General features: G+C 41.0%; 1 protein-coding gene across 1 annotated transcript in view; it reads right to left on the reverse strand.

Annotated features, from left to right (window-relative positions):
* Positions 1–25547, reverse strand: part of FYB1 (FYN binding protein 1) — a 165409-nt gene that overhangs the window by 95716 nt on the left and 44146 nt on the right. Inside the window, exon 2 of the mRNA XM_030814012.1 lies at positions 1587–2748. Coding sequence (XP_030669872.1) covers positions 1587–2748 — 1162 coding nt within the window. The remainder of the gene's footprint in view (positions 1–1586; positions 2749–25547) is intronic.

The raw sequence follows: 25547 nt of genomic DNA on the forward strand, positions 1-25547 counted from the left end.
AAAATCAGACCTTGTCAGGCCTTCAGAGTCAGAAAGAGGACTTGGTTAGCATTTGTGGCAACTCACTGAAAAGCGTGACACCAGGCAACGTGTGTCACCACCGTGCTCTACCACCACCCACACTGGAGCTGGAGCAAAACAAAGATGGAAGAAAGTTCCCAGGGATTTCTGCCTAACATCAGAACTCCTTCCTTGGCATGAAGTCACAGCCATAAAATGGAGGTTATAATACTTAATTTTTTTATCCGAGGTGAAGAAATAAGAGAAATACGGGACCTTTTAGAAAGTCTCACAAAAGTAACAGTTCTGAATTATGACCCGGTATTGAAACAAGATGACAGATGAGGAGGAGATGCAATGTGAAACAAGGATGAACCTTTCTGGAAGACAGATGGTCATGGGGTCATTCCAAACTTGCTTTCTGTGTGTTTGAATTAGCAGAGGACTTGATCACTAAGCTGTTTACGAACAAGGAGAATACTGAACTCAGGAAGATAACATATCGCAAGATGTTTCTACAGTACAAAAACGAAAAACAACCTTTAGGCTTAGAATTGCTTTAACTAGACCATACTTTGGTAAGGAGAAAGATGCGACTACGAGTAGTGTGGTCACTTGTAGGCATCTTTTTTCCCCCCTCACAATAAACAACAGTTGCACATCATTTACCTAAAATATTAATCATCTCAGGCATGTGTGAGCTTCTTACATGCAGTCACTCAGTACCACATCCCAGAGAATTGCAGTGATATCTCTGGTAGAAATTTAAACTATTTACCCAAAAGGAAAGTACTCCTTTGTCTAGCTCATTTTCCTAACTATACATTACTTTATGAATCAGAAAAGTTCAGAAAACTTTATACTGAGAAATAGAAAATAGCTAAAATGTGAAGCACAAAGTACCATTTCATGAGTCCCATTCCTTTCTCATTTGAATACTGGGCTTAGGAAACATGATGAATTGTGTGGATATTTGCAGTCACTTAAAGGAGGGCTTGTCTTCTCTGTACTATTCACATTATGGCCTGAATAATTCTTTGTTGTGGGGTTGTCCTGGGCATTGCAGGATGTTCAACAGCATCCCTAGCTTCTACTCACTAGAGGCCAGTAGCACCCTCCAGTTGTGGCAATAAAAAATGCCTCCATACATTGGCAAATGTCCCCTGGGGGTCAAAATTGCTCCCTTTGGGAACTGCTGACCTACAGGATAGCTCATTTCCTGTCTAACTCCTCTGTGTTGATAGGGGTAACATACCTCAGTCTCATTCAACAGAAATGAAACCCAACAAAGGAAGTAAATGCAATGGTTATCATTAAGCAAAACCACGTATCAATGAAGTGGATGTATTCCCTCTCCCTTCCCCCAACAAAACCCCAGCTGACCAAGGCATTTTCTCACAGAATGAAGACTTCCTACTTTCCCAGACCTCCCACACGAAAGAAAAAAACAAGACAAAGAAAATTCATTATACACATATGAGTACCAGATAGAGAATCATTCCTTGTTACGAAACTTTCCCCAGAAGCTAAAACATTCTCTGCCTTGGAGTAAACCATACTGAATAGCAAACGAGAAAAGAACTCACTGTTTCCAGAAGAGGTTTTGTGGAATTTCGTCAGGTCAACATTTGGTGGTCTGTTGGGTTTTGGTGGAGGTGGACCCAAGGTAAACAAGGGAGGCAATGGCTTCTGTTTTGGGGTGGCTGAATTCTTGTCTCCCTTTTCCTTTTCCTGGCTTTGGCCCCATGGCCCCCCCACTGTCAGCTTAGAAGGGGCCTTAGGGAACCTGGCAGGAGGAGTCCCTGAGGGCAACTCTTCCTGATTCATTTTGCTCTGGAAGGTGTTCTTAGCAGCATCTATCTTCCTATCTTCCTTTTTTTCTTCACCATTTTTGGAGAGGCCTGGGCCTCCCCTGCTCGCAGCAGGTTTCAAAACCACTCCAGGAAAGGGCGAACTTGAAATCTCCCCTGCATGGTCTTTATTTTCTGAGTCTTCCCTTGCTGGTTTTAAAGGGCCGCTTTTGGACCTGACTCCCAGTGGAGCTGGGGACCCTTTTGATGAAGACACATTCTTCATGGGGCTTTCGTCTTCATGGGAGTTCTCGGTACTTAGGGGCGGCTTCTGGCCAAAGGCAGGTTTGGGGAAGAGGGGCTTGGGTTCAAGATCTTGTGATGCTGACATAAATTTCCCTTTAACCCCAGTCAATTTGGGGAACACTTGCTTCTGTTCATTTTCCGGGGTTGGAGGAGTAGGCCCAGATTTTGGGCCTAGTGGCTTTAAGTCATGGTCTTGGTTTACACTGTGAAGAGACGGCTTGTTTCCAGGAGGCCAGGGGAACGTAGGTTTGGAATCTTCTTTGGGCAAGTTGATGGGCTTGGGGCCTACAGGTTTCGGAAATCCCACTTTCGCCTCAGGGTCTCTGGTGGTCAAGTTGGCTGGTGTTCCGAATCTTTGGCCCGCTCCAGTGGGCTTTAGAAACGGGGGCTTGGGTTCTTTGTCAGGCTTTTCCTCAGAAGAAGGTTTGACTGCCACAGGTGGCTTTGGGGACCCAAACTTAGGTACACTGCTGGGTCCTGCAGGAGGGCTGGCATTTCCTTGGTTGTTGAATAAGTTCTTTCTTGCTTGTATCCCTGAAGATGAGTTTGGCCCTGTGACTCTGAAGGGTCGGCTATTGACTGAGACATCCTCTGTCGGGTTGTTCCCTGTGTTAAATTTCGCCATGAGGGACTTTACATCTGCCTTTCCATCCTACAAACATAGGGAACAAAAACTAGCTGAGAGACAAAAGTCTTACTTGCACAGTTTAAAATACTATACCTTAAAGAGCTTCCTGGTTTGAGGCCTGCAGCGTTGCTGATTGGTTAGCAAGATATTGTAACATTTATCTTCCTCTCTGGCAAAATAAGTTGCGAGAGTTTCTTGAAAGAGGAAGGCTATGGTTGTGCATATAGTTTTTCTTTTGGTTATCTCGGACTGACCTGCTTATTTTTACTTAAAGAACAAATCCTTTCTTTATTCTCACTGTTTCTCTAGCTATCTTGTTGGATTTACTCTAACTTGGTATTATTTATTTTTAAAGTTTCACTTGAAAAAATATGGAAGTGACTAAAAAAAGATTTCTTCCATATTTTATAATTGAAACTCTTAAGTAGAAACTACCTTTAAAAAATGAAAGTAAGTTCTGTAAATTGAGGCTGTGTGCTTTAGACAGCATGGCCGTGTTTAACATACATATCTGTGGTTTACCAGAGTTTTTCCTTTTTTTTTTTTGCTTCTATCCACATTTAAGTTCTGTTTGTTAACAGGGAGATGTGGCAGAAAAACCTCGCTCATTTTTATAAGTAAGTAATAAAATGACTTCTTCTACTTATTTGTAATTATTTAGCACTAATGATTCACCTGTATCCATACTAGCAGGCAAGTATACTCACTTTCAGAATTGTTCTGTTTAGAGGTCATGGTCTGGAGGCACAAGCGGAAAGATAAGGAAGAGGTAATAGGGACAGGCTGTCAGTCTCATTTCCAGACCTTTCTTTCCACAGTCATCCCTTTTTCTCGGAGGTGCTTTTACTGGGTCTCCCCTGCTTGTCTAGAATTAAGGTATTACTTAGCAAAGATAATAGGCATTCACTTTTCTCTGTGAATGTAATCCCATTTTACCTGGGAAAATTAATGGTGTGTTTGCTCTTTGTCTCGAAAGCAAGGAGTTTAAATTTTTAGTTCTTTTAGAAATATTTGAAAATTGGAGGCTTCCAAAAAATCACTGAAGTTAACCAATGTGGCTATGACAATTTCCCTTTTCATGCTTTAAAATTCACCCTTAACATGCTTTCCTCCTTCTCATCCCCCACCTTTCATTGCCCCATACCCAGGCACATTTCATCTTTCAAGGTGCAAAACCAGGTCCCTCCAGCTGGGAAGGTTGCTCCCACCTCCTGACTCATGCACACTTCAGGTGCTTCTACAAGCCCCTGTGTTACTTCCTCTTAGAGTGATGAGAACTACCATTTAGTGGGGGGTAAATACATGTGCTTTGTTCTATATTGTCCCGTCTCATTCTTACAGTAGTTCTAAAAGAATGACATGATTTAAGCCCATTTCTCAAGAAAGGAAAATGAGGCTGGAACTGCAGGAGGATGGCATGGCCAGAGCATGAGAACTGGGTTTAAATCCTAGCCAGAATTGTCATGTGCCTTAAACCTGGAATTTGTCAAATGCCTGTCTGGTGTACAATATGGGTTCAGTATATGGAAATTGTTATTAGAACTGTTAGGTAGCAACTCCAGGCCTTGAATATGCTACCTAACAGTTCTAGGAACTGTGAGCACAGACAGGCAAACTCAGGTGTATCTGGGGCTCTGAAGTCCGGAAAATGGCTCATTTCTTTTTGTATCCCTGCATCACCTAGACCAGGGCCTGGCTCCCTCAGGATTCTAATATATGCTTGGGGAATGAGGGCAGGCACTCAGATGAATACTGTGCATAGTGATTTTACAAGAAATGGTGCCCTCAGCAAGAGTTTCTCTCCATACCAAACTGCAGGGCATGTGTATTTGCAGGGTGGGAGGCTAGGGATTTAGGCAGGAGCAGAAAAGCTAACAAGAGCAGCAATTTCCAACTTGAATTTTGTGACTTTAATTTACCTCCCTTATCTGAGTTGTTGGAAACTGCTTGCTTTCTACCTTTCCTCCCTTTGCCACTTTTCTACCACCCCTGACTTCCTCAAATCCTCAAGCAATTCCTGAAGGCAAGAGGCAGGAAGACAGCAGAACAAGGGAGAATCTGGGTGCTTGGGGGAGGGAATAGGAGAGAATGGGTTCTTCCCTGAACCTTCAGAGAGATCAGAGTTGCAGAGGACCCCAAACCTCAGTACAAGGGGCATAATTATGGCAGTACCAAGAACAAAAATTTGCCCCCTAACTGAAGGAAGTCTGTCTCTGTGGAAGATGCCTTTTATTCTAGACTTAATTCCATATCATATAATCTATATTCTAGATTTATAACAGGGGGCTACATAGCTGAGTGACTGAGCACAGACTTAGGAGCCAGGTGGCCTGGGTTTGAATCTTACTAGCTATTTAACCTTGGACAAAAGACATCAAAATTCTTTGGGCTTAGTTTTCTCACCTCCCTAATGGGAATAATAATGTGTAGCCGTAGGACTGTTAGGAAAATTAAACAACTTCCTATTTGTAAAACACTTTAAAGAGTACCTGGCACATTGGAGGATTTCTGATTTTTATAAATCAGGTGAAATATTAGACATTCTCTAGTCCCTTCTCTCGCTGCATCGGTGAGGAAATGGAAAGCAAGAGTTTTAAGTGGTATCCTACTTACATGGCAACTTTATGTCTTGGATTTCATGGGGGGAAACCCATGAAATACCCTAGCCCATTATCAAACACAATTTCCTGGTTTTGGTTTAGAAAATATGGAAGTGGTAGATTTGGATTGGAACGTAAGTCTCTCAGCTGCCAACCCAGACCCAGGAAGCAGTGCAATGTCAAAGTTAATAGCACAGGCTCTGGGGTTATGACTTGAGTTCAAACCTTGACTTTGCCATTTTGCTAACCACGTGATCTAGCATGGTAGTTTGCCTCTCTGAGGCTCAGTTTTCTACATCTTTAAAATGAGAATAATAACAGTATCTATAGCTCACAGGGTTTTTGTTTTAAAATAAGGATTAAATGGGCAAAGGCATGTAAAATTCTTAGATAAGAATGGCAAGTAATATATATGTAATAATTATCTGCCATCTCTGTTTTTCTAATTTGCTAGTCAGAAAACATTATTTTCTCTATATGACCAAATTCTGAAGTTGCAATCATTAATATTATGTCTTAATTTTAAATTAAAGTAGCTAGAACTAATGTACTCTTGAATAACATAATAGAGTTAAGATATTTCAGTTTGGTTTACCTACAGTGTGAGACTTTTCACCAGATGTTGAAAGACGGGGAAAGAAAGAGCAACGAGTTCCTATGCAGGACATCTTAGAGCCCCTTAGCCACTAATATGTCTGGCAAATCAGTAGCCTGAACTTTGCAACTATCTAATCACTAATATTGGCTTCTTAGCTTCAGAGATTGTTTAATCATGATCACTGTTAATAAGTTTAGTAGATAAAATAATAAGTTTAGTAGACTCACCCTTAATCGTAATAATAATAGGTAGATTTTTTTCTTTAAGCATAATGATAGAAAAAGCAAAAATGATTTTTAAAATCGACATTCTTTCATTCTGATTTCATTGTAGATTGAATATCTATTCAATTATCTAATGCTTTTATTTTTACTTAAAAAAGGGTAGGGGTAATATATTCTTGAGTGATAGAGTGAAAAGTAAGCCTTCTACAACTCCTTAACTTAGTTCCCCAGTTCTAGGCTAGGCTGATGTCCTCATTTACCAGTACAGTATGAGTTTATACCTGTTGTTCTGGAATAATGATTAGCAATGTTCCTTTTTAATCTTAAACTGATCTTCCTTAAATAATAAACTACATGGTGACCTTCCCTAGTTCTCTCTAGAGGCAATCGCTGTCACCAGTTTCCTATGCATGTTGCTAACCGGTGCATATGCAAACATAAACACACACATATTCACACACATACACCCTTCCTTCTCCCACTTTTCACACAGATGGAAACATCTACTCTGCACCTTGCCTTTTTCTAGGGCTGATATTCGGCAGATATACACCAGTACAGGTGGATGTATGATCAGCAACCATTGGGATTGTTTGATACCTATGTCAATTCCAGTTGTTAAATATTTTCAATATTCACCCTACTTTTTTCCCTTGCCAGTTGGATCATATTGGTGCATGTTATTTGCAGAACCTTTTTAACTTAGTGATATCAAGATTGGGCTTCTACTTATTCATCAGAGGATATATTTCACAATCTGGAAGACATCAGAGTTTATGATGTTTTAGTAAAACAAAAATTTCATTTGCAATTTCTTTTCCAAAGCCATTAGAAGCAATTTGTTATTATTGCTACCTGCTATCTATCCATATAATGCTTAGTCCAGATTACTCACAAACATTGCTCACAAACACAGATTTAATAGTAGAAAATCTCTTCATAGAAATTAATTTCCTTTAGCCTCCATATATTTTGCCTTTCCTCAGAATTATGTCTCTTTAGTGGTATAAACTTTCACATTTGCCCCAGACTTTGGGAAAATGTCTGTTAACAAAAATGCTTTTGTTACATCCTCTAGATTGACAGTTAACAAACCCACTTTTCAGAAAATCTTTTTGAGTTTTAGCAATCTGCATAAAAGTAATGAACCAAGTAAACCGTTAAAGGCTGAGATGGCATGAAGGACAGACATCCCATCTTTTCTGTTCCTAGAAAGAAAATTGTCCCTTTTGTAGTCAGTTCATCTACATAGTTTCATTTGGAAAACTAAAAATATGTTATCTCTGTTATTGGGAACAGGATTTTGTTTTGTTTTAGTTTCATTGTTATATTACTCATGGTTGGAAATATTTCTTGGATATTATGCTAATCTAGTGGTTCTTAACTAGAGGTGGGGTGGGTGGGGGAATTTCCCCCCCGGGGGATGTTTATCAATGTCTGGAAGCATTTTTGACTAAAATGACCAGCCAGGCAAGGGGTTGGGTAGAGGCCAGGGATGCTGCACGTCTGTCCTATAGGAGAGCCTCCCACAAGCAAGAATTATCAGTCCAAAATGTGGATAGTGCCAAGGTTGAGAAACCCTGAGCTAATTGTATTGCTCGTGAATTACTGAAATTAACGTACCAGGAAGTCTGCTTTTAATTTTTTTTTTTACCATAGACTACACTCTTAACATCTACAAATAACTGTATAGAAACTAAATGAGCCACTACTAGCAATGGTTTTTAAAGTTGCCCACCTTTGAAAGTCTCATCTTTAGCATGTTCTTTAGAATACCAAAGAAATAAAACTTCCATAAATCATGGGTAACTAATGAATTTAAAATGACTTTGAAGCCAGATTTTACCTCCTTAAAATATGTTTGTGTCACTTTTGCAATTAAAGCAACAGGAGAATGAATCTCTGCTGTGGCTGCTGTTACTCTTCCCTATATAAAGCCCATAAAAAAGGGAATAAAATGACTTCATTTGATTGCATGTAATGCTTCTAATCATGGTGGAGGCAGTAAGTGAATAAAATAGTTTACCCAAATCGGTTTTTCAAAAAATCTTTGATAATTTTTTTACCAAACGTGGAGTTTCTTTATTGTTAGTTATGTTGAGATAAAGTCGTTTGTTACCCGTAACTTATTCGGTCTCAACTGCTGGTTCTTCTTATGGAACAAAATTTGTTTCTGCCACTGCCACCATTACCCGTAATAGGACCCCAGTACAGTGACGTCAGAGGACAACAAGAGGCTGTGAGGGCACTCATGAGTACAGGAGAAAAGGTTCCAGGAAGCCAGCCCTCGTCCTGCCTAAGGCTTCAGAGATTGTAGCCAGGGCGGGAGAAGATGGTGCGCTGGTTAGGAGACCCAGCTTCTGTGGGGGTGATGCCTTTTGTTCCTCAAACTTAGGACCTGCTTTACCAAGGCCTGACCAGGAGGAGTAACAAAAACACTGAGGAGACAGAATGTTCTCCCCTAAGCTGGACAAACTTACCATCCTTGAGGCAGGAAGCACACTGGCAAAAATTTGTAGTAGATTCAAGCAGTTCAAATTTTTATAGAGCAATAGGATTCTGCATTACTGGTTTGCATTGCCTAGATTAAAGAAAATAACACATATGTCCCCCGTGACCAAGCCCTCCATCCCTTCTCATCACACACAACACACACACAATGGACACACACACACACACACACACACACAGTGTTTTCTCTTTAAAGAGACTTGATCTGTTGTACCCAGTAAACCTGGAAAAGGGAATGGTTTTAATCTGAAAATAAACTTTCATAAAACTCTTTACTATTAGAAATTACCTCAAAACTACTCCAACTTAAGAGTTAACGGTTGCTGGCTGAAAATACAGTACTCCTGATGAGACCTTTCACAAGCATCGTACATAACAAGCTCCACTATAGATGATAGAATGGCAGTGATCTTTTTTATCCCGATTAACACTGTTTAAATATGTTTTTTCTTTTTTTGAGACGGAGCCTCCCTCTATCACCCAGACTGGAGTGCAGTAGCGCGATCTTGGCTCACTGCAATCTCTGCCTCCTGGGTTCAAGCGATTCTCGTGCCTCAGCCTCCGAGCAGCTGGGACTACAGGCATGCACCACCATGCCTGGCTAATTTTTGTATTTTTAATAGAGATAGGGTCTCACCATGTTGGCCAGGCTGGTCTTGAACTCCTGACCACAGGTGATCCACCACCTGCCTCAGCCTCCCAAAGTGCTGGGATTACAGGCATGAGCCACCGCACCCGGCCTATTTAGATTCTTAATGAATTATAATTTACATGTGTGTTCTCTGTTTCCCTAAGGAGATGTAAAAGCAGGAACCTGGTTTTATTTTTCCTCCTCAACAGCAATTCCCTCCCCGGCAAACAAGCAGACACACCCCTGATCCTGGCGCATCTCTTTCCATAATATGCATTGAACATACTGGCTGATGGACTGAGTTTACTTAAATTTCACCTTGACTGGTCATACAGATGGGAGTGGAGGAGATGATTTTCTTAGCTCCTTTGTTGACCTGCAGTTGTGATTTAAGCACTTGCTAATAGAATATCTATTTCATTGCAAATGGGCTGTGATGCATTCCAGTGGGCTGAGCCTCTGAGGCTGGAGAGAGCACCAGGCCCCTCTCTTCAACAGGATGTGGGAACTTGACTCTCGCCGCAAATTAAGTTCTTGGGGCAGGAGCCCTCTGCTGCAGGCTCTGGGCGAAGGCATGGGTAGGAGGACCTGGTTGCGGAAGCAGCGGTGGTAGCCCTGATTGTGACAACCCCTGTATGTTTTTCTGTAACTTGTGAGGGTGGGGACGGAACTGCAACAACCCCAGCGATGCCCTGTCTGCTATGGCCTTGCATTGTGAAGTGTCATGTGGAAGGAAACACCTGACTTAAATGGGGACTTTCTGGGTGGTGTGTGTGCCCCGCCAGGTCCCCTCGGACCTTGGCAGAAAAACCACCACAGATGTCGCTGTGCATTATCTCCTGGTCTGGTATTATTCCGAGCACTGATGATCCGGACCCTTCTCCTGTTTCTACTGTGTTCTCTCTTCCAGAGTGAATTACAGCAGAAGAAGCAAGATAGCCTAGCAAGTAGTAAAGCTTTGATGGTGATGGTCCACCTCCCAAATGCTGGCGCCTTGTATTCTCTATAAGGCATGTGCATCAGTTGGATTTTTCTGTACCCCCTGTTTTTAGAATCAGGAGCTTGACAATCATCATCATTCTACAAATTCGAACCTTCAACATTCTCTTGCTGGTTATCCTACAAAATAGCTCCTGTACGAATAGTTTTGACTTTGCCATGGCCTCCGAGGGCTTAACCATAAATGGATAAGGAAGTTAAATACAACTTTCTAGCCGGGCTCTAGTGCATTCCTGTGGTCCTAGGTACTCAGGAGGCTGGGGTGGGAAGACCGCTTGAGCCCAGGGGTTTGAGTTCAGCCTGAGCAACGCGGTGAGACCCTGTCTCTAGTATAAATATATACATATAAATATATATGACTTTCTATGTGTTTCTGAGGTTTGTTTTGCTATATGTTTTTGAGTTCTTGATGTGGATAGAATGGCGATAGGCTGTAGAGAATATAGAGTGAGATGTAGATAGTATTGAACAACAAATGGTCCTAAAACCACTTATTTTTCTTATTCTATTTTATAATTTTTTATAGCAAATTTAACTTACACTTGTTTAGGATAATTCACTCAGCCTGCATAAGCTGACAATACCAAATCAGAAAATAGTTTTTCAGGAATTTACATTTTGACTAACGAACTTGTAGATAATTGAAAAATGTTTTCATAGATATCTTATTAGTGGCTTTTTTGGTTCTTAGGCTAATAGTTGATGTACACTTCATAATACAATATAAATTCTTTCATTTTTTCTGTTCCTCCAACCTCAAAGAGAGACCTAAGTTTCAACTACTATTTCTTTTTTTTTTTCTTTTTTTTTTTGAGACGGAGTCTCGCTCTGTCGCCCAGGCTGCAGTGCAGTGGTGTGTGATCTCGGCTCACTGCAAGCTCCGCCTCCCGGGTTCACACCATTCTCCTGCCTCAGCCTCTCCGAGTAGCTGGGACTACAGGCACCCGCCACCACGCCTGGCTAATTTTTTGTATTTTCAGTGGAGACGGAGTTTCACCGTGGTCTAGATCTCCTGACCTCATGATCCACCCTCCTCGGCCTCCCAAAGTGCTGGGATGACAAGCGTGAGCCACTGCGCCTGGCCTATTTCTTATGGTTGTTCTATTTTCATGTACACCCCAACAAAAACTTTATTTTGCTAAGGACATTTGAAGTCCGAAATAAAAATCCTTGATGTCTGGGAAAGATACAGTTTGTCAAGGGAAAAATAGAAATATTATGCTTCCTTTTTTTTCCTCAGCCTTCGTGTCACTCCCAACAAACATGAAAACATAGAAACACAGAGACACACGCTCCTGGGTGGTAAATTTCTTTTCTACACTCAACATGATGTTAGAAACTGAAAGTTTATTGTCTACATGGAGTGAAGTGGGGGTGGAGGAATGAGGCTATCTGTGGGGTTTTCTAGAGACTTCCTTCCCAGCATGTGAAAAGATCTGTGTGAAAACTGCTAAGAAGAGGAAGAACTCAACAAGCTAACCAAGACATGTGGCAGCAGCTGGGCACAGTGAGTAGTAGCTCAGGCCTATAATCCCAGCACTTACGGAGGCTGAGGCAGGAGGATTGCTTGAGGCCAGGAGTTTGAGGCTAGCCTGGGCAACAAAGCAAGACCTCATTTCTACAAAAGAATATGCAATATTAGCCAGGCACAGTGGTGAGTGCCTGTAGTCTTAGCTACTCTGGAGGCTGGGGTGGGAGGATTGCTTGAGCCCAGGAGGTCAAGGCTGCAGTGAGCCATGAGTGTACCACTGTACTCTAGCCTGGGTGACAGAGCATGACCTTGTCTCAAAAAAAAAAAGGCATGTGGCAGCTTCTAGTCAATGAGAGATCCAGAGTTTGATTTGAGGAAAGTGAAAGCTATACATTAGAAATGGAAAGCTATGGAAGATTCCACAAAGAGAAATAGATAATATTTTGAAATCTTACTCTATGGAATATGCCAATGTGGGATATCCTCCCTGCCTCCAACCCTCCCCCTTGTTCCCATTCCATTTCTTCTCCTTTAGAGCTTTGAAGAAAATGCATTCGATATTCAGTAATCAGGATTAAATAATATAAGCACCTCACACCTCTTAGTTCACTTTTTCTTATAACTGCACAGTAACAAGACTCTGCCATAAGATGAGCATCTTTTCTCACCTTTGTTATAATGGTGCTCTTCACTTTGGGTTGCACTTTTTCTCATTAAAATTGTGATGTTTTCAATTTCAAGTTTTCCATGGTGTTCACCCTGCTCTTAGCACCCAGCCACTTTCTTTTCCCAGGCACGCTTCTCTTTCCAAAGCACTTCATGGCTTCAGCTGCTCTGGGTTCTCACTTGTCCATTCATTCATGGATTCATTCATTTTCTTCTGAGTGTTCTAGTGACTCCTTGCTTATGTGCTAAATCTAGCGTGTGGCACTTTGCTATGATCTAGATTAACATCTTTGCTTTACTAAAAACGCTTTTCTTGGTGAAGAAATCACCTTTACACGCCCCCTGCCAAAAAAGAAACCCCAACTCTATATATACTCATATAATTATCAAAAAATTCTAGAGTTTAGTAGTTTATACCCATTCCTAATTTCATTATTAAACTAATAATCACATTGTAAAAGAAAATTTCACATGTAATATCTCATTTGATCCTCCCAAAGCCCAATTAGTTTTTAGTGTTATTAATATATAACCATAAACTGAGTCACCTAAGCCTTAGCAAGTGGTAGGATCAGAACCAAACCCAGGTTCTGATTCTAAATTCTGTGCTCACCCTATATGCCATAGGAACCAGTACTTTCATTGTCTTTCTCGTATAGTTACTAGTTTAAGTTCTCAGCTCACACACAAAACTTTTTGGCAGTTTCTTATTCTAATCTAAAATGTTTTCCACCTAACTCTAGCAATTGACCTCATGTCCAAGAATCTCTTGTCACTGCAAGGGATGTGATAACATTTGTCCTACTTATGGTTGTGATCCTGGCAGATCTGAGATGAGCAAGGAAACAGAGCAAGGCATAGGGTTTATAGGGCTCGAGGCCGGAACATCCTGATTGACTTTGCGACATCGTGGGCAATCTGAACGGGGAAACAACTAAGAGAAGACAAACAATTCCGTTTGTTTTAAAAAACATTTAGTATCTGTGTGTGTGTTGGTGTGGGGGTGAGGTGTTTAGGTAGATGACTATATTAGAGCTTTTTTAGCCCAACCCTGGCTCCAAACAGCTGCCCCTTAGAGTTGGTTACATGAACCATCTAACTGGTAGTATAGGGACCCAGGACACCATTCTGGTTCATTCATTGTCTGCCTGAGATGGTGCTTATTGTTCATTTGGCTGCAGCCTCAAACTTATTACCAGAGGTGGTTGAAGAGGGGTATAAACAGATACTACAGGAGAAAGAAGTTATAATTTGGGAAGTCCCATGGCAAAAATCAGATTGATAACAACGCATTTATATATAATAACTTTGTCTGAATGAAAAAGTGAAAAAAGTGTTAACTTCTTTGGTTAGTTCAAAGAACAACAAAAAATGAAACACACCAAAACCCTTTCCTGTGTTATGCTTTTCTAAATACTAAATGGTTTTCAAAAGAAAGTACCACAGAGAGAATCATCTATTATTTCCAGATAGATTTTTCTTTTAGTTAAAAATTTAAACCAAAATGAGATACTACTTCACATCCATTTGAATGGCCCTAATAATAAAAAAAAAGCAGAAAATAACAAATGTTGGACAGGATTTGGGGAAATTGAATGCTTGTGCACTGCTGGTGGGAACATAAAATGGTACAGCTGCTATGGAAAACAGTATGGTGGTTCTTCAAGAAATTAAGCATAGAATGACCAGATGATCCAACAATTCCACTTCTGGTGTATACCCAAAAGAACTGAAAGCCGGGACTTGAGCAGATATGGGTAGATCCCATGTTTATAGTAGCATAATTTACAATACCAAAAGGTGGAAGCAAACCAAATGTCTGTTGACAGATAGAGGGATAAACAAAATGAGGTTTATAATACAATGGAATGTTATTCAGTCTTAAAAAGGAAGGAAATTCTGACATTCAAGGAGAAACCTTGAAGACATTACGCTAGTCACGAAACAACAAGTATTAGCCGTGTGCTGTGGCTCATGCCTGTAATCCCAGCATTTTGGGAGGCCAAGGCAGGCAGATCACTTGAGGTCAGGAGTTTGGGACCAGCCTGGCCAACATGGTAAAACCCCATCTCTACTAAAAATACAAAAATTAGCCAGGCATGGTGGTGCAAGCCTGTAATCCCAGCTTACTTGGGAGGCTGAGGCAGGATAATCACCTGAACCCGGGAGGCGGAGGTTGCAGTGAGCCAAGATCGCGGCACTGCACTCCAGTCTGGGCAGCAGAGCAAGACTCTGTGTTAAAAAAAAACAAAATTATTGTGTGATTTCACGTATATGATGTACCTAGAATAGTCAAATTCATAAAGGCAGAAAGTAGAATGGTGGTTGCCAGGGGCTGGAGGGAGGAGGGAACAGGCAATTAATGTTTAATGGGTATAGAGTTACAGGTGGGAAAGATGAAAAAGTTCCTGAAATCGATAGTGGCAATGTTTGCACAACAATGTGAAGGTATGTAATGCCACATTTTACCCTTAAAAATGGTTAAAATGGCACATTTTATATTATATATATTTTACCATAATTAAAAATGCAGTAAGAATGTTTAAAAAAAAGTGTTTGAAGAATTATAAAATTAAATTAAATGTAACAGTGGATCAATGTCAAACATCTAATATGAATAAAATAATAAAAAATCCATTTGAGAAATATAAGCACAACTCTCACTGACTTTTTTTTTTTGACCGATAGGGTAAATAAAAATGTTTTGAGTGGTTTTCATTGCGATGACGATGGGGAAATGACGAGAAGCGCATTGTATGGTAGGATCACCTTGGGGGATTTTTTTTAAAGCAACACTTGCTGTGTGGCCCAACCCACCCTGCTGTGCTCCTCTCAGGGGTCTTTAGGGAGACTCACCAGCCCAGCCAGCCAGCCAGGGGTGCAAGGGGAAGGGTGTGGCATCCTGTGGTGTATTCAGAAGCAAACGTTGTTAAAAACCAGTGGGATCCTGGATCTGTCTTACTCTTATCCTCACATCTTCCTTGATCAATTACTACCAAAAGAGTGGCAGAAATTCAGTGGCAAGGATGGGGGCACCTTTTGGAGGGGGTACCCTGATTTAGCACGAGTGAATGGGATTGGAGTGCAGATGTTGGTTGCTTGTCTATAAGTTATGCCCGTGTATATGCCAAAAAGATACGTCCATGTATCAGAACCTGTGAATGTGACCTTATTTGGAAAAAAGGTCTTCGCAGGTGTAATTAAGGATCATGCAACGGAATCACTCTGGGTTATGTAGGTAGCACTACATCCAGTGACAAGTGTCCTTAGAAGATACAGAAGAAGAGAAGACAGCAGAAGAGGAGAGGGCCATTTTACAAGAGAGGTAGAGGTTTTAGTGATGCAGCCACAAGTCACGGAATCCCTGGAACCACCAGAAGCTGGAAGAGGCCAGAAACGAATCCTCCCACCATGCCTCCAGAGGGAGCATGGTTCTGCTGACACCTTAAGTTTGGACTTCTGGCCTCCAAAACTGAGGGAGAATAGATTTCTGTTGTAAGCTACCTAGTTTGTGGTACTTTGTTACAGAAACCACAGGAAAATAATACATGCCCTTACAAAACTCCCAAATTAACCTTTTTTTTTGTGTGTGTATGATACAATTTTTAATATTGTGTATATTTTTATTAGCATATATTAGAAATCTCTAATATAAAAATAGTGGTATGCATGTTGTTAAAATTCTACCCGCAGCTCCCTCCTTTGTTCACTCTTTTGTTTATTTGTTTTTAAATTTTATTTTAAGTTCTTTCTGGGATACATGTGCGGGATGTGCAGGTTTGTTACACAGGTAAATGCACGCCATGGTGGCTTGCTGCACCCCTCAACCCATCACCTAGGTATTAGGCCCCACATGCATTAGCTATTTATCATGATGCTCTCCCTCCCCCTGCCCTGCAACAGGCCCCAGTGTGTGTCGTTCCCCTCCCTGTGTTTGTGCTGGATTTCTACAAATATCCAACAGTCTATGTGGATGAAGTTTAGGAAGAAGGGAAGAAAGACTGTTTCTTGATCATTTTTTGCTGCACCACCATTTGTTGCCATATTAGAGGTGACATCCCAGCTGGGATTATCCCTGGCTTGGAACGACTGAGTTGGGGATTAGTCACAGGCAGCAGGTGAGTTTGGTGGCATTTCACCTGCACTTAGAAGCAAAGTCATCCACTGCTCTGAGCAACTCACAAGGCACAGGCTGCAGCAAGGTGATTAACAAGGTTATGTATTGGATTTATATAGCTGTATGGTTTTCCTAGTTTCTTATCTGTTTAGAGAGGCTGATTAGTAGAGGTAGAAAAACAAGACAACCACTGAGCTTTCCAAATTTATCAGAGAAACCCCAGACCAGCTTCTGATGGGGGAATATTACTTGATTTCCAGAGCTTCCCACTGGATTTTCATTCCTGCCCAAAGACATTCTTGGTTTATTCCTAGTGACCAACAGACAGCAGTCCAACAATCACTTCTTATCAGTCGGCAACTATATAATAAACACCTGGGACATGCTTGGCCCTGGGCTTTGGTAAAAAGAAAGGAGACAAATGGGCCTCAAAGGTAGAACAATTTCAATTGGAAGCCTGTACAAGGTTTAGAAGCACATGTCTGAGAAACAAAAAAATTCTTAAACATTAGCGAACCAAGGTCCTTCATTTTACAAAAAAGAAACTGCATAAGGGATCTGTCCAAGGTCACACAGTTGGGCTAAAATCTGGGTCTCTCCCTTGCTCATCCTCTGAGCTTTCCACTGCGCTCTGCTGTCTGACCTGTGGGGTGCCAGCTTCTACAGCAGCTTGCTCTTAAAAAACAGTCACAACAAGAACAGAGGGCAACCCTGATTGCCTTCTGGGCCAGGTGTTGTGCTACGAGCTTTTCAGGGATCACCTCATAACAGGTCTATGGAGACGTTACTATTATCCCCATTTGACAGATAAAGAAACTGAGTCATGGAACCATTTAGGAACTCACCCAAGGCCCACAGCTGGTGCGTGGCAGAGACCACCTTCAAGCTCAGGATCTTGATTCTGGAGTCACAGTCTCAACCGCAACCTCTGGAACCACGGCCCAAACCCGCCAGCGAGCCATGGTTCACCCTCTTCAATTTCTTGTAGAAATGTTCCTTTAGAGCAGCCTCTAGTAACACCTCACACAAGTGAAATATCATTTCTACATCCCTGACCTCTCTCTCTCGTTAACATATTGTGTAAATGGTGGAACATGTGGTTTTTAAAGCACATTGAGGCTGGTAAAAGCTTCAAAGCCACCGCCTGCACTTACTCTTTGGACCACTAGATGTCAGTGTGATTGCTCTATGAAGCAGCCATAACTTGCAAGGTGCAGCATTGCACCAGAAATCAGCTGCAGCGAGCTTCCAAAGCCTCTGGACTCCAGCAGAAGCTGGGGGGAATTTGAAGCCCAGTGGTAGTAAACAAATGATGGACATCACAGTCAGGCAGTGTGGATTTCAACCTTTACAATAATTTCTCAAGGGAAATGGAAACCTTTTTAGCCTTTCCTTTTTGAAACAGATGGTCAACTTTTCCATGGGGTGCCTTAAGTGCACCATAACTCCTTTGATATTCAGGATCCCCTTTAATGGCACATCATAAAGCATGTGGTTTTATTGGAAAGAGCACCCTTATCCTCCTCCCCCTCACCTATCACTTATAATTAATTACTTAAGGCATTGGACTATTTGAAGTGTGTGTGTGTCTCACCTTTCATAGGGACGTTTTGCTCTACCTAAAACCTCCGGTGGCATTCCCATAGCATGGGCAGAAAAGCACAGCCACAACTTCACCCTTCCGGCGATAAACCCATCTGTTTTCCACACGGAATTATTTGTATTTAATGCAAAAATATTTAAAATGGTGAATATTAATAATCTATTATTTTACATTAGTATTCAAAAAGTGTATATAGTTTTATCCCCTCAACAACTCCATGAGATAAGTTCTATTATTATCCCCATGTTTAGATGAGAAAACTGAGACACAGAGAGGTTAAGTGGCTCTCCCAAAGTCACACAGCTAATAGAAGGCAGAGTCAGAGGCCCATTTCTATTAATTACTTCACCGCAAATCAAGTTAAATGGGGGGAAAAGACTTTGTGAATTTTTCAAAAGAATCAGCAATGTATACAAGAGAGCCAAAGGCTCCGATGAAAATTTGGAGTTGCTGGTTGCTTTGAAAGGCCTCCTTGGCTGATCTGCAGCTGTTTGTCATCATTTATCCAGTTTGCCTGGATTCCTTCTGAGAAGGCATAATTGATGGCAGTATAGTCCCTTTCTTTAGTCTACGTAGAAATCTCATGTGAATCCTCACCTCCTGACAGGTTTGGAGGAAATTGAAAGTTACTCTTTCTCATCAAAAGGATGGACACATGTTTGTTAGGAACCAGGATGAAATAAATCATCTGTGCCCAGCTCTGTTGGCAATAAAACCCTGTTTCTGGTTTCACTGCAAGACATTATTTAACGCTAGTGGCACCAGAGGTTCCAACAAGAACACATGAGAAGCCTTATCCAGTTACGAAAGAGCAAGTGACAGACACATTCCCGGCCACATTTTTATCTGCTTATCATCCTTTTGGCTACTCAACTACAAAGGCTGAGTTTTAGTGTCTCCTGTTCATCTCTTTTGCTATTTTCCAACAGAACATGCGTTTCCTTCAGTTATTCAGCTAGCACAGTCTGTGCTGCCAGAATTTGGAAGTGGTGCTTTTTTCCTGCTATAAAAAATTACACATTTATTTGAAAGAGGAAACCGAGGCATAGCTGTTACCTGACTCCTGCCGAAGGCGGCAGAAAGATGGCCTCCTTTAGTGGATCTTCCTGGGCCAGGGTCTGGGCCCCACTCACTTCTGGCTGTTGCATCTGCTCTGCATGTGGAACTCAAGAACTGCGGAGCTTTCTGATGCCTGGCAGGGTTTTGTCCAGGACAGTGGTTGAGTGAGCCACACCTCCCTCCCCCGACCAGGCAAACTTAGACAAGAAAAGTTCTATTATGCCCTCAGGATATTGAGTAAGAAGGAGGAGAAAGGGGAACTTAAAAGTGTCTGCTCAGCCTGGATACTTCTGCTAACGTTCCCACCAAGCATGTGATATTTAAAAGGGTAAAACTAAAACAAGGTTCTCCTGCCTGCCACCATGTTTATTCAAGAGGAAGAAGCTGTAAGTTCTTTGGACTCATAATCTTCCCACACACCCAGGAGTGTCACCTGCAATGGGGGCCAAAGGGGGATGCTTACAATTAGAAAGGTCCATGGGAGCATGTGGAATATTTGGAACCTAATTGCACCTGAGTTCAGGAGGTAAAGTGGGATGCTTGACCATGTCAACTGAAGAGTGGTCACTCATGTGCTGGAAAGCCCACTAGACTCACTCTGTCAGCTCTCTGTTAGACTGTTCTTCAGGCTGGAAGAAATGGAGTATTTAGATGATAATCCATGTGAACAGACTACCAATGGGGCTGAGCGTAGTGGGTCATGCCTGGAATCCCAGTACATTGGAAGGCTGAGGCAGGAGGATTGCTTGAGACCAATCTTGACAACATGGTGAGACCCTGTCTCTACAAAAACAAAAAAAAATTAGCCAAGTGTGATGGTGCATGTCTGTAGCCCCAGACACTTGGGAAGCTGAGGTGGGAGGATTTCTTGAGCACAGGAGTTCAAGGCTTCAGTGAGCTATGATTGCACCACCATTGCACTCCAGCCTGGGTAACAGAGCAAGATCCTGTCTGAAGGAAAAATAAAAGAAGAAGAAAGAAAGACAGAAAAAAAAGAGAAAGAAAGAAAGAAAAGAAAAGAAAAAAATAAAAGAAGAGAAAAAAGAAAAGAAAAGACAAGAAAAGAAACCCCCCAAAACAGAGGCTACCATTGGGACTAAATGAGATTTTAACAAATTGTGATTGTGAAATTAACCTCCCCCATCTTCCTTCTACTCATTCATTCATAAACATCAGACACTTACTGTGTGGGTCAAGCACTGGCCAAGACTAGAAAGATGGAGAAGACAAGGATTTTCCACTTTGTGGCTTATAATCTTATAGACATTATGCCAGAGAGGGTCACTTTCCTCCTCGTATGATTTTCCCTTCTTATAGAGTAGTAGGGTCAGCAAACTATGGCCCACATGCCAAATCTGGCCTGTGGAATGTTTTGTACAGACCTCAGGCTAAGAATTTACATTTTTTAAGAATTGTAAGAAAAGGGAGAAGAAGCAAAAGAAGACAATGATGACAACAATGATGATGACAACAATGATGACAACAATGATGATGACAACAATGATGATGACATGGCTGAGACCGTATATGGCCTGAAATATTTACTATCTAGTCCTTTGCAGAAAAAGTTTGCCAAAAGTTTAGGATGCTTATTCTATCCTAAGAGATCTCTGGCTTTTTACCTGGCCCACAGCTACACAGGATAAGGCATTTTCTAGTCCCTCTTGACATTAGATTTGGCCATATGGTTAAGTTTTAGTCAATGGGATCTATGCAGAAGGGATCTATGTAGCTTCTTCGTGTGTCCTAAAAGAGGGCCCCATCATGCTTTCCTTCCCAGCTGGCTGGGATGCTGTGGGGGCCTGAGCTCTTCTGATCCAGTGATGACTAAGGTAATACTCTAGGCATGACAGAGCCAGGAGATAGAAGGACCTGGCCCCCAACACATCTTCGCTGGATTTTGCTAGATGGTTATAAAGAAGGGAACAGGAGGACAGACATTTAACTTTTAAAAATCAGTGTTATGTTGTGTCTCTTTCGCTGCAACCAAACATGTATTATAACCACTATAGAGATAGACACTGTATAACTAACCATGACACACTGTGATGAGTATTAAGCTCAAAGTATGAATAAAGGCCTCTGGAAATACACAGGAATATGTAATTCCTTCTGCATGGGGGCAGAAGAGTTGAGGAAGACTTTACCTAACATGGGACAGTTGATCTTGGGCCATGAAGGAAGCCTAATTGGAATTTGGGATTACTTATTTTTCTTCTCCTGTCTGCCAACCTCTCTCAGATGGCCAAAACAAAATAAAACAGAACAATCCACTGGGTGAGGTGGCTCACACCTATAATCCCAGCACTTTGGGAGGCCTAGGAGAGTAGGTCACCTGAGGTCAGGAGTTCGAGACCAGCCTGGCCAGCATGGTGAAACCCTGTTTCTACTAAAAATTCCCAAAATTAGCTAGGCGTGGTGGTGGTGCATACCTGTAATTCCAGCTACTCAGGAGGCTGAGGCAGGAGAATTGCTGGAACCCAGGAGGCGGAGGTTGCAGTGAGCTGAGATTGCACCATTGCACTCCAGCCTGGGCCAACAAGAGCAAGACTCTGTCTCAAAAATAAAATAAAATAAAATAAAATAAAATAAAATAAAATAAAATAAAATAAAATAAAATAAAATAATCCACCAAAAGCGAGCAACACGTCCTGTCTTCATGGAGTGTACTGCCCCCTCTCCTTTTTCATCTGGCTAACTCCTGCTCATTCTGCAAAGCCCAGTGTAGATATCATCTCCTTTTGAACTTTGTCCCACAAGACTGGGTAAGGCCTTCTGAGCTCTGGCGTCTTGTACTCTCTTTTAGTTGTTGGAGATATGTCTGTCTTTCTCACTAGATCGTGAGTTCCTTAAGGGTTGGTGGTAACTGTGGCTTATTTGTCCTGGATTTCTAGCTTCTAGTACATTGCCAGGCACACAGAAGGCACTTTATAAACATTGAATAAATTAATTTATTAGAGGCCAAGGGCAACTTCCTGCCTTGTGGGACTGCTGCTTTTTTTTAATACATTTGTCCTAGGAAAGGGAAGGTGAGCCCAGCAATTTATATCTCTCACCCTCTGTGTCCTAAAAGTGTATACATGTTTAAAAGTTTGCTTTCCAAAAAGGCAGAAATGTACACATTTAGAAAGTTTTAGTTTAAAAAACTGAAAGTTTCATTTGATATGAATGGTCTCTATGCTTAGTAGTCTCTGAAAGGTTTGAAGATTTAATAAAAACAACTAAAATGCTATGAGGTGAGTTTAGTAACATGATGGTATGTTTCTGAAATAAGTGGAAGTACAGATACTTGCTCAAATTTATCTTATTTTGAGCTTTTCTTATTATTACATAATAATAAACACTCATTTTTCTATTTTAATAAAATCTTTACTCACAAAGGAAAATTTGCACAATAACATTATTTGATTACAAGATGATGATGCTGATAATTACATTTGATCCTCCCCTTGTCACTCTGTGTTATGTGTCTTATAATGAATAAAAGAGGGAGGGGAACAACACACACTGGGGCCTGTTGGGGGAGGGCAATGGAGGGGAGAGCATCAGGAAACATAGCTAATGCATGCTGGGCTTAATACCCAGGTGATAGGTTGATAAGTGCAGCAAACCATCATGGCACAAGTTAACCTATGTAACACACCTGCACATCCTGCACATGTACCCTGGAACTTAAAATAAAATAAAATTTAAAAATAAAAAATAAAAAAAATAAAAGCAAAAGCATTGCTTTTGATGCAAACCTATTTTACTACGTGCTGTGGCTACAGGCAACCAATTTTCTGAACTGGCCAATTAATGTAAGACTTTTAAGACCCTGTATAGTACTAGCATTTTCCCCTATCATTTAGAGGAAAATATAAAAATATGAGGAGCATATTTTCCTTTACATATAGTCCTTCTTGAGATGGTGTTAACAGAAGGTGAAGTTGGAAAGAATTACTTGCATTATGTTTCTCAAGGAAACTAATAATGTAATATTAAATTATTATTTGAATATGAAGTTTTCATTATTTTTGTGGCTATTCACTAAAGGCCTTCATAAATTACAGGGAAACCTGAGCAATTAAATTTAAAAAAATCATTCAAAGGCTTCTTAAATAAAGTTTTTGGTCTTACATCTGCTACAGAATCATAGCTAACACCTCAGTGCTTCTGGATATTTTATTAAACGTTTAGGGCTGCCACTCCCCCATGCAAGAGTAATTCTAAGCAAATGATGAATGTCTCAATGAGTAGCTCATTCTTTGTGGACATGAAAACTAGGTTTCCACTTCCCTATCTGGTGTAGCTCTGTTGTGCAATACAAGGAGATAAAACCCTAGGTAAGAGAATCAGAGTACGGGTGGGTGTAGTAGAGACGGAGAAGTTCAGCTGATTCTCAACTCACTACTCCCAGTATCAAATATCCGTTTCAGATATAAGAATTTCTGTCTTTAAACCCCAGCCCAAATTTCCTACTGTCCCTATCTCATCCTACACTCCCCTCTTCTCCAGGTGGAGAAACCCTATCCTGTGCTGTCTGCTCAGTATAATTACGACTTTGAGGTGTCAGCCTGTTCACGCCTATCACTTGTCAATATGCTTGCTTCTCTGTCCTCTATATTAAATACTGTACTTATTGTTGTACTTACTAGCAGTTATATTTTTCCACAATTAAAAAAATGATAAAGTTAATATTCTCAAAGGAGTAAATAACACGAAGCCGATGGCCATTCCAGCCATCTTTCAAGGAAAGGTGATCTGGTTCTGGTGGCCAAGCCAGCTCTGCTGTGCTAGATAAAAGCCTGCAGTGACTTGCTCAGAAAACAAATCATGAATGTGTTTGAAAGTGAAATGACTTGGCCTCCAGTCAGCCTTTAGCACAGTCCTGATGGTTTCCCTTACTACAGGGATTGGGCATCCTGTGAAGACAGATGAGGGAGGGCTGCCACCTTCTGCTTGCTCACCCAGGGAGTGGCCTCTCAGGCTTTGCCACTGCTCCAGACTAATGAGCAGCAGATGAAGTTCTGATGAGTCCACGCCTTTCTGGAAGCTTGTTGTTGCCCTGCCAACATATGTTGAGTTGTCAAGGACTCTGTCTTTAAGCCAATCACATCCTGATCACAGTTCATTAAAGGTGTGTATTCCTCTAGTGAGCTCACTGTCTGTTGTCAGAAATCATTCAGTGCCCAAACACATTAGGATGAGAATGGACTGTGTAGGAGAGAAGAAAAGAAATGGGTTCTGCTTATTTTCTTTGACTTTAACAGCTACTTCCCCTTACTCAACTCAACACTCATGCACGCGAATCAGAGAAACATTACAATCTGCAAGCTGGAGGACTGGCTCCTATTTAGTGTGTAAGAAGTGGCTTTTCTCTACTTTCCTCTCCCTAAATCCTTCTAACTTCAACCTCGTTCCTCTAATCTGCTCATTCTTCCTGCTTTCTTCCAAGTAGGAAACTACTTGGTTAACATCGGAGATTTTTCCACCTGCAAGCTTCTAAAATTCTAGAAATGCATTTATATTACGGAAAGTTATAAGGGACTTGAGTACCTTCCAGAGGTTTTTGCTACATGGAGTTTTATTGGTGGACAAAACCTTATAAAAGATGTCAGCAATCTTTAAGAAGCAGAGGTATGAGAACTGTGGCTGCTTCCCCACTTCGCATCCTTTAGTCTGTTCCTGATTTTCTGCCATGCAGAAGAGTGGTCACTGAAGATTTTTGGTTTTGTATAGCTAGTAGTAAAATACTTTTGAGTATGCACTGCAAAAATGTGAATATTTATTAATGAACCCATATATACATGTATGTATATATATGTGTGTGGTGTGTATGTGTCTGTTAAAACATTTTAATTGACAGAGCACTAGGCTGGGAAGGCTCCAGAGTTTTAGGTTTTTATGTTAGCAAACCAAAGCCCAGTGTAAACAATAAAATAAACTTCACCAATTAGAATGGCCAACTAACTTCTAAGTAAAGACTTTCCCAATCAGATACTGCCAACTAACCTCTAACTAGTCTTTTTGCTCTAACCAGTCAAATATATTTTCTTTGTCTTTTTTCTTAGTGCACTTATGAAAACTCACTGCCCATGCTGCTGGGGTGGAGCTTTCTGAATCTCTTGTGGTTCTGATGCTACCCTATTCGTGAATTGTTTTTTATTCAAATAAACTGTTAAATTTATCTTGTACAAAATTTTTCTTTGAACAACATACACATATATTATGAATATACTTTAACCATTATAAAATGCAAACAAAAATAGAAAATAAAGGAGGAAATTTTTAAAATATAAGATTTCTAACAATTTCTCTTCATGCCCAGTGAACTGTCTTGAACTCTCCTCCTGAGATGTTCA

Source organism: Nomascus leucogenys, chromosome 6 (assembly GCF_006542625.1).
Source record: "Nomascus leucogenys isolate Asia chromosome 6, Asia_NLE_v1, whole genome shotgun sequence".
Lineage (NCBI taxonomy): Eukaryota > Metazoa > Chordata > Mammalia > Primates > Hylobatidae > Nomascus > Nomascus leucogenys.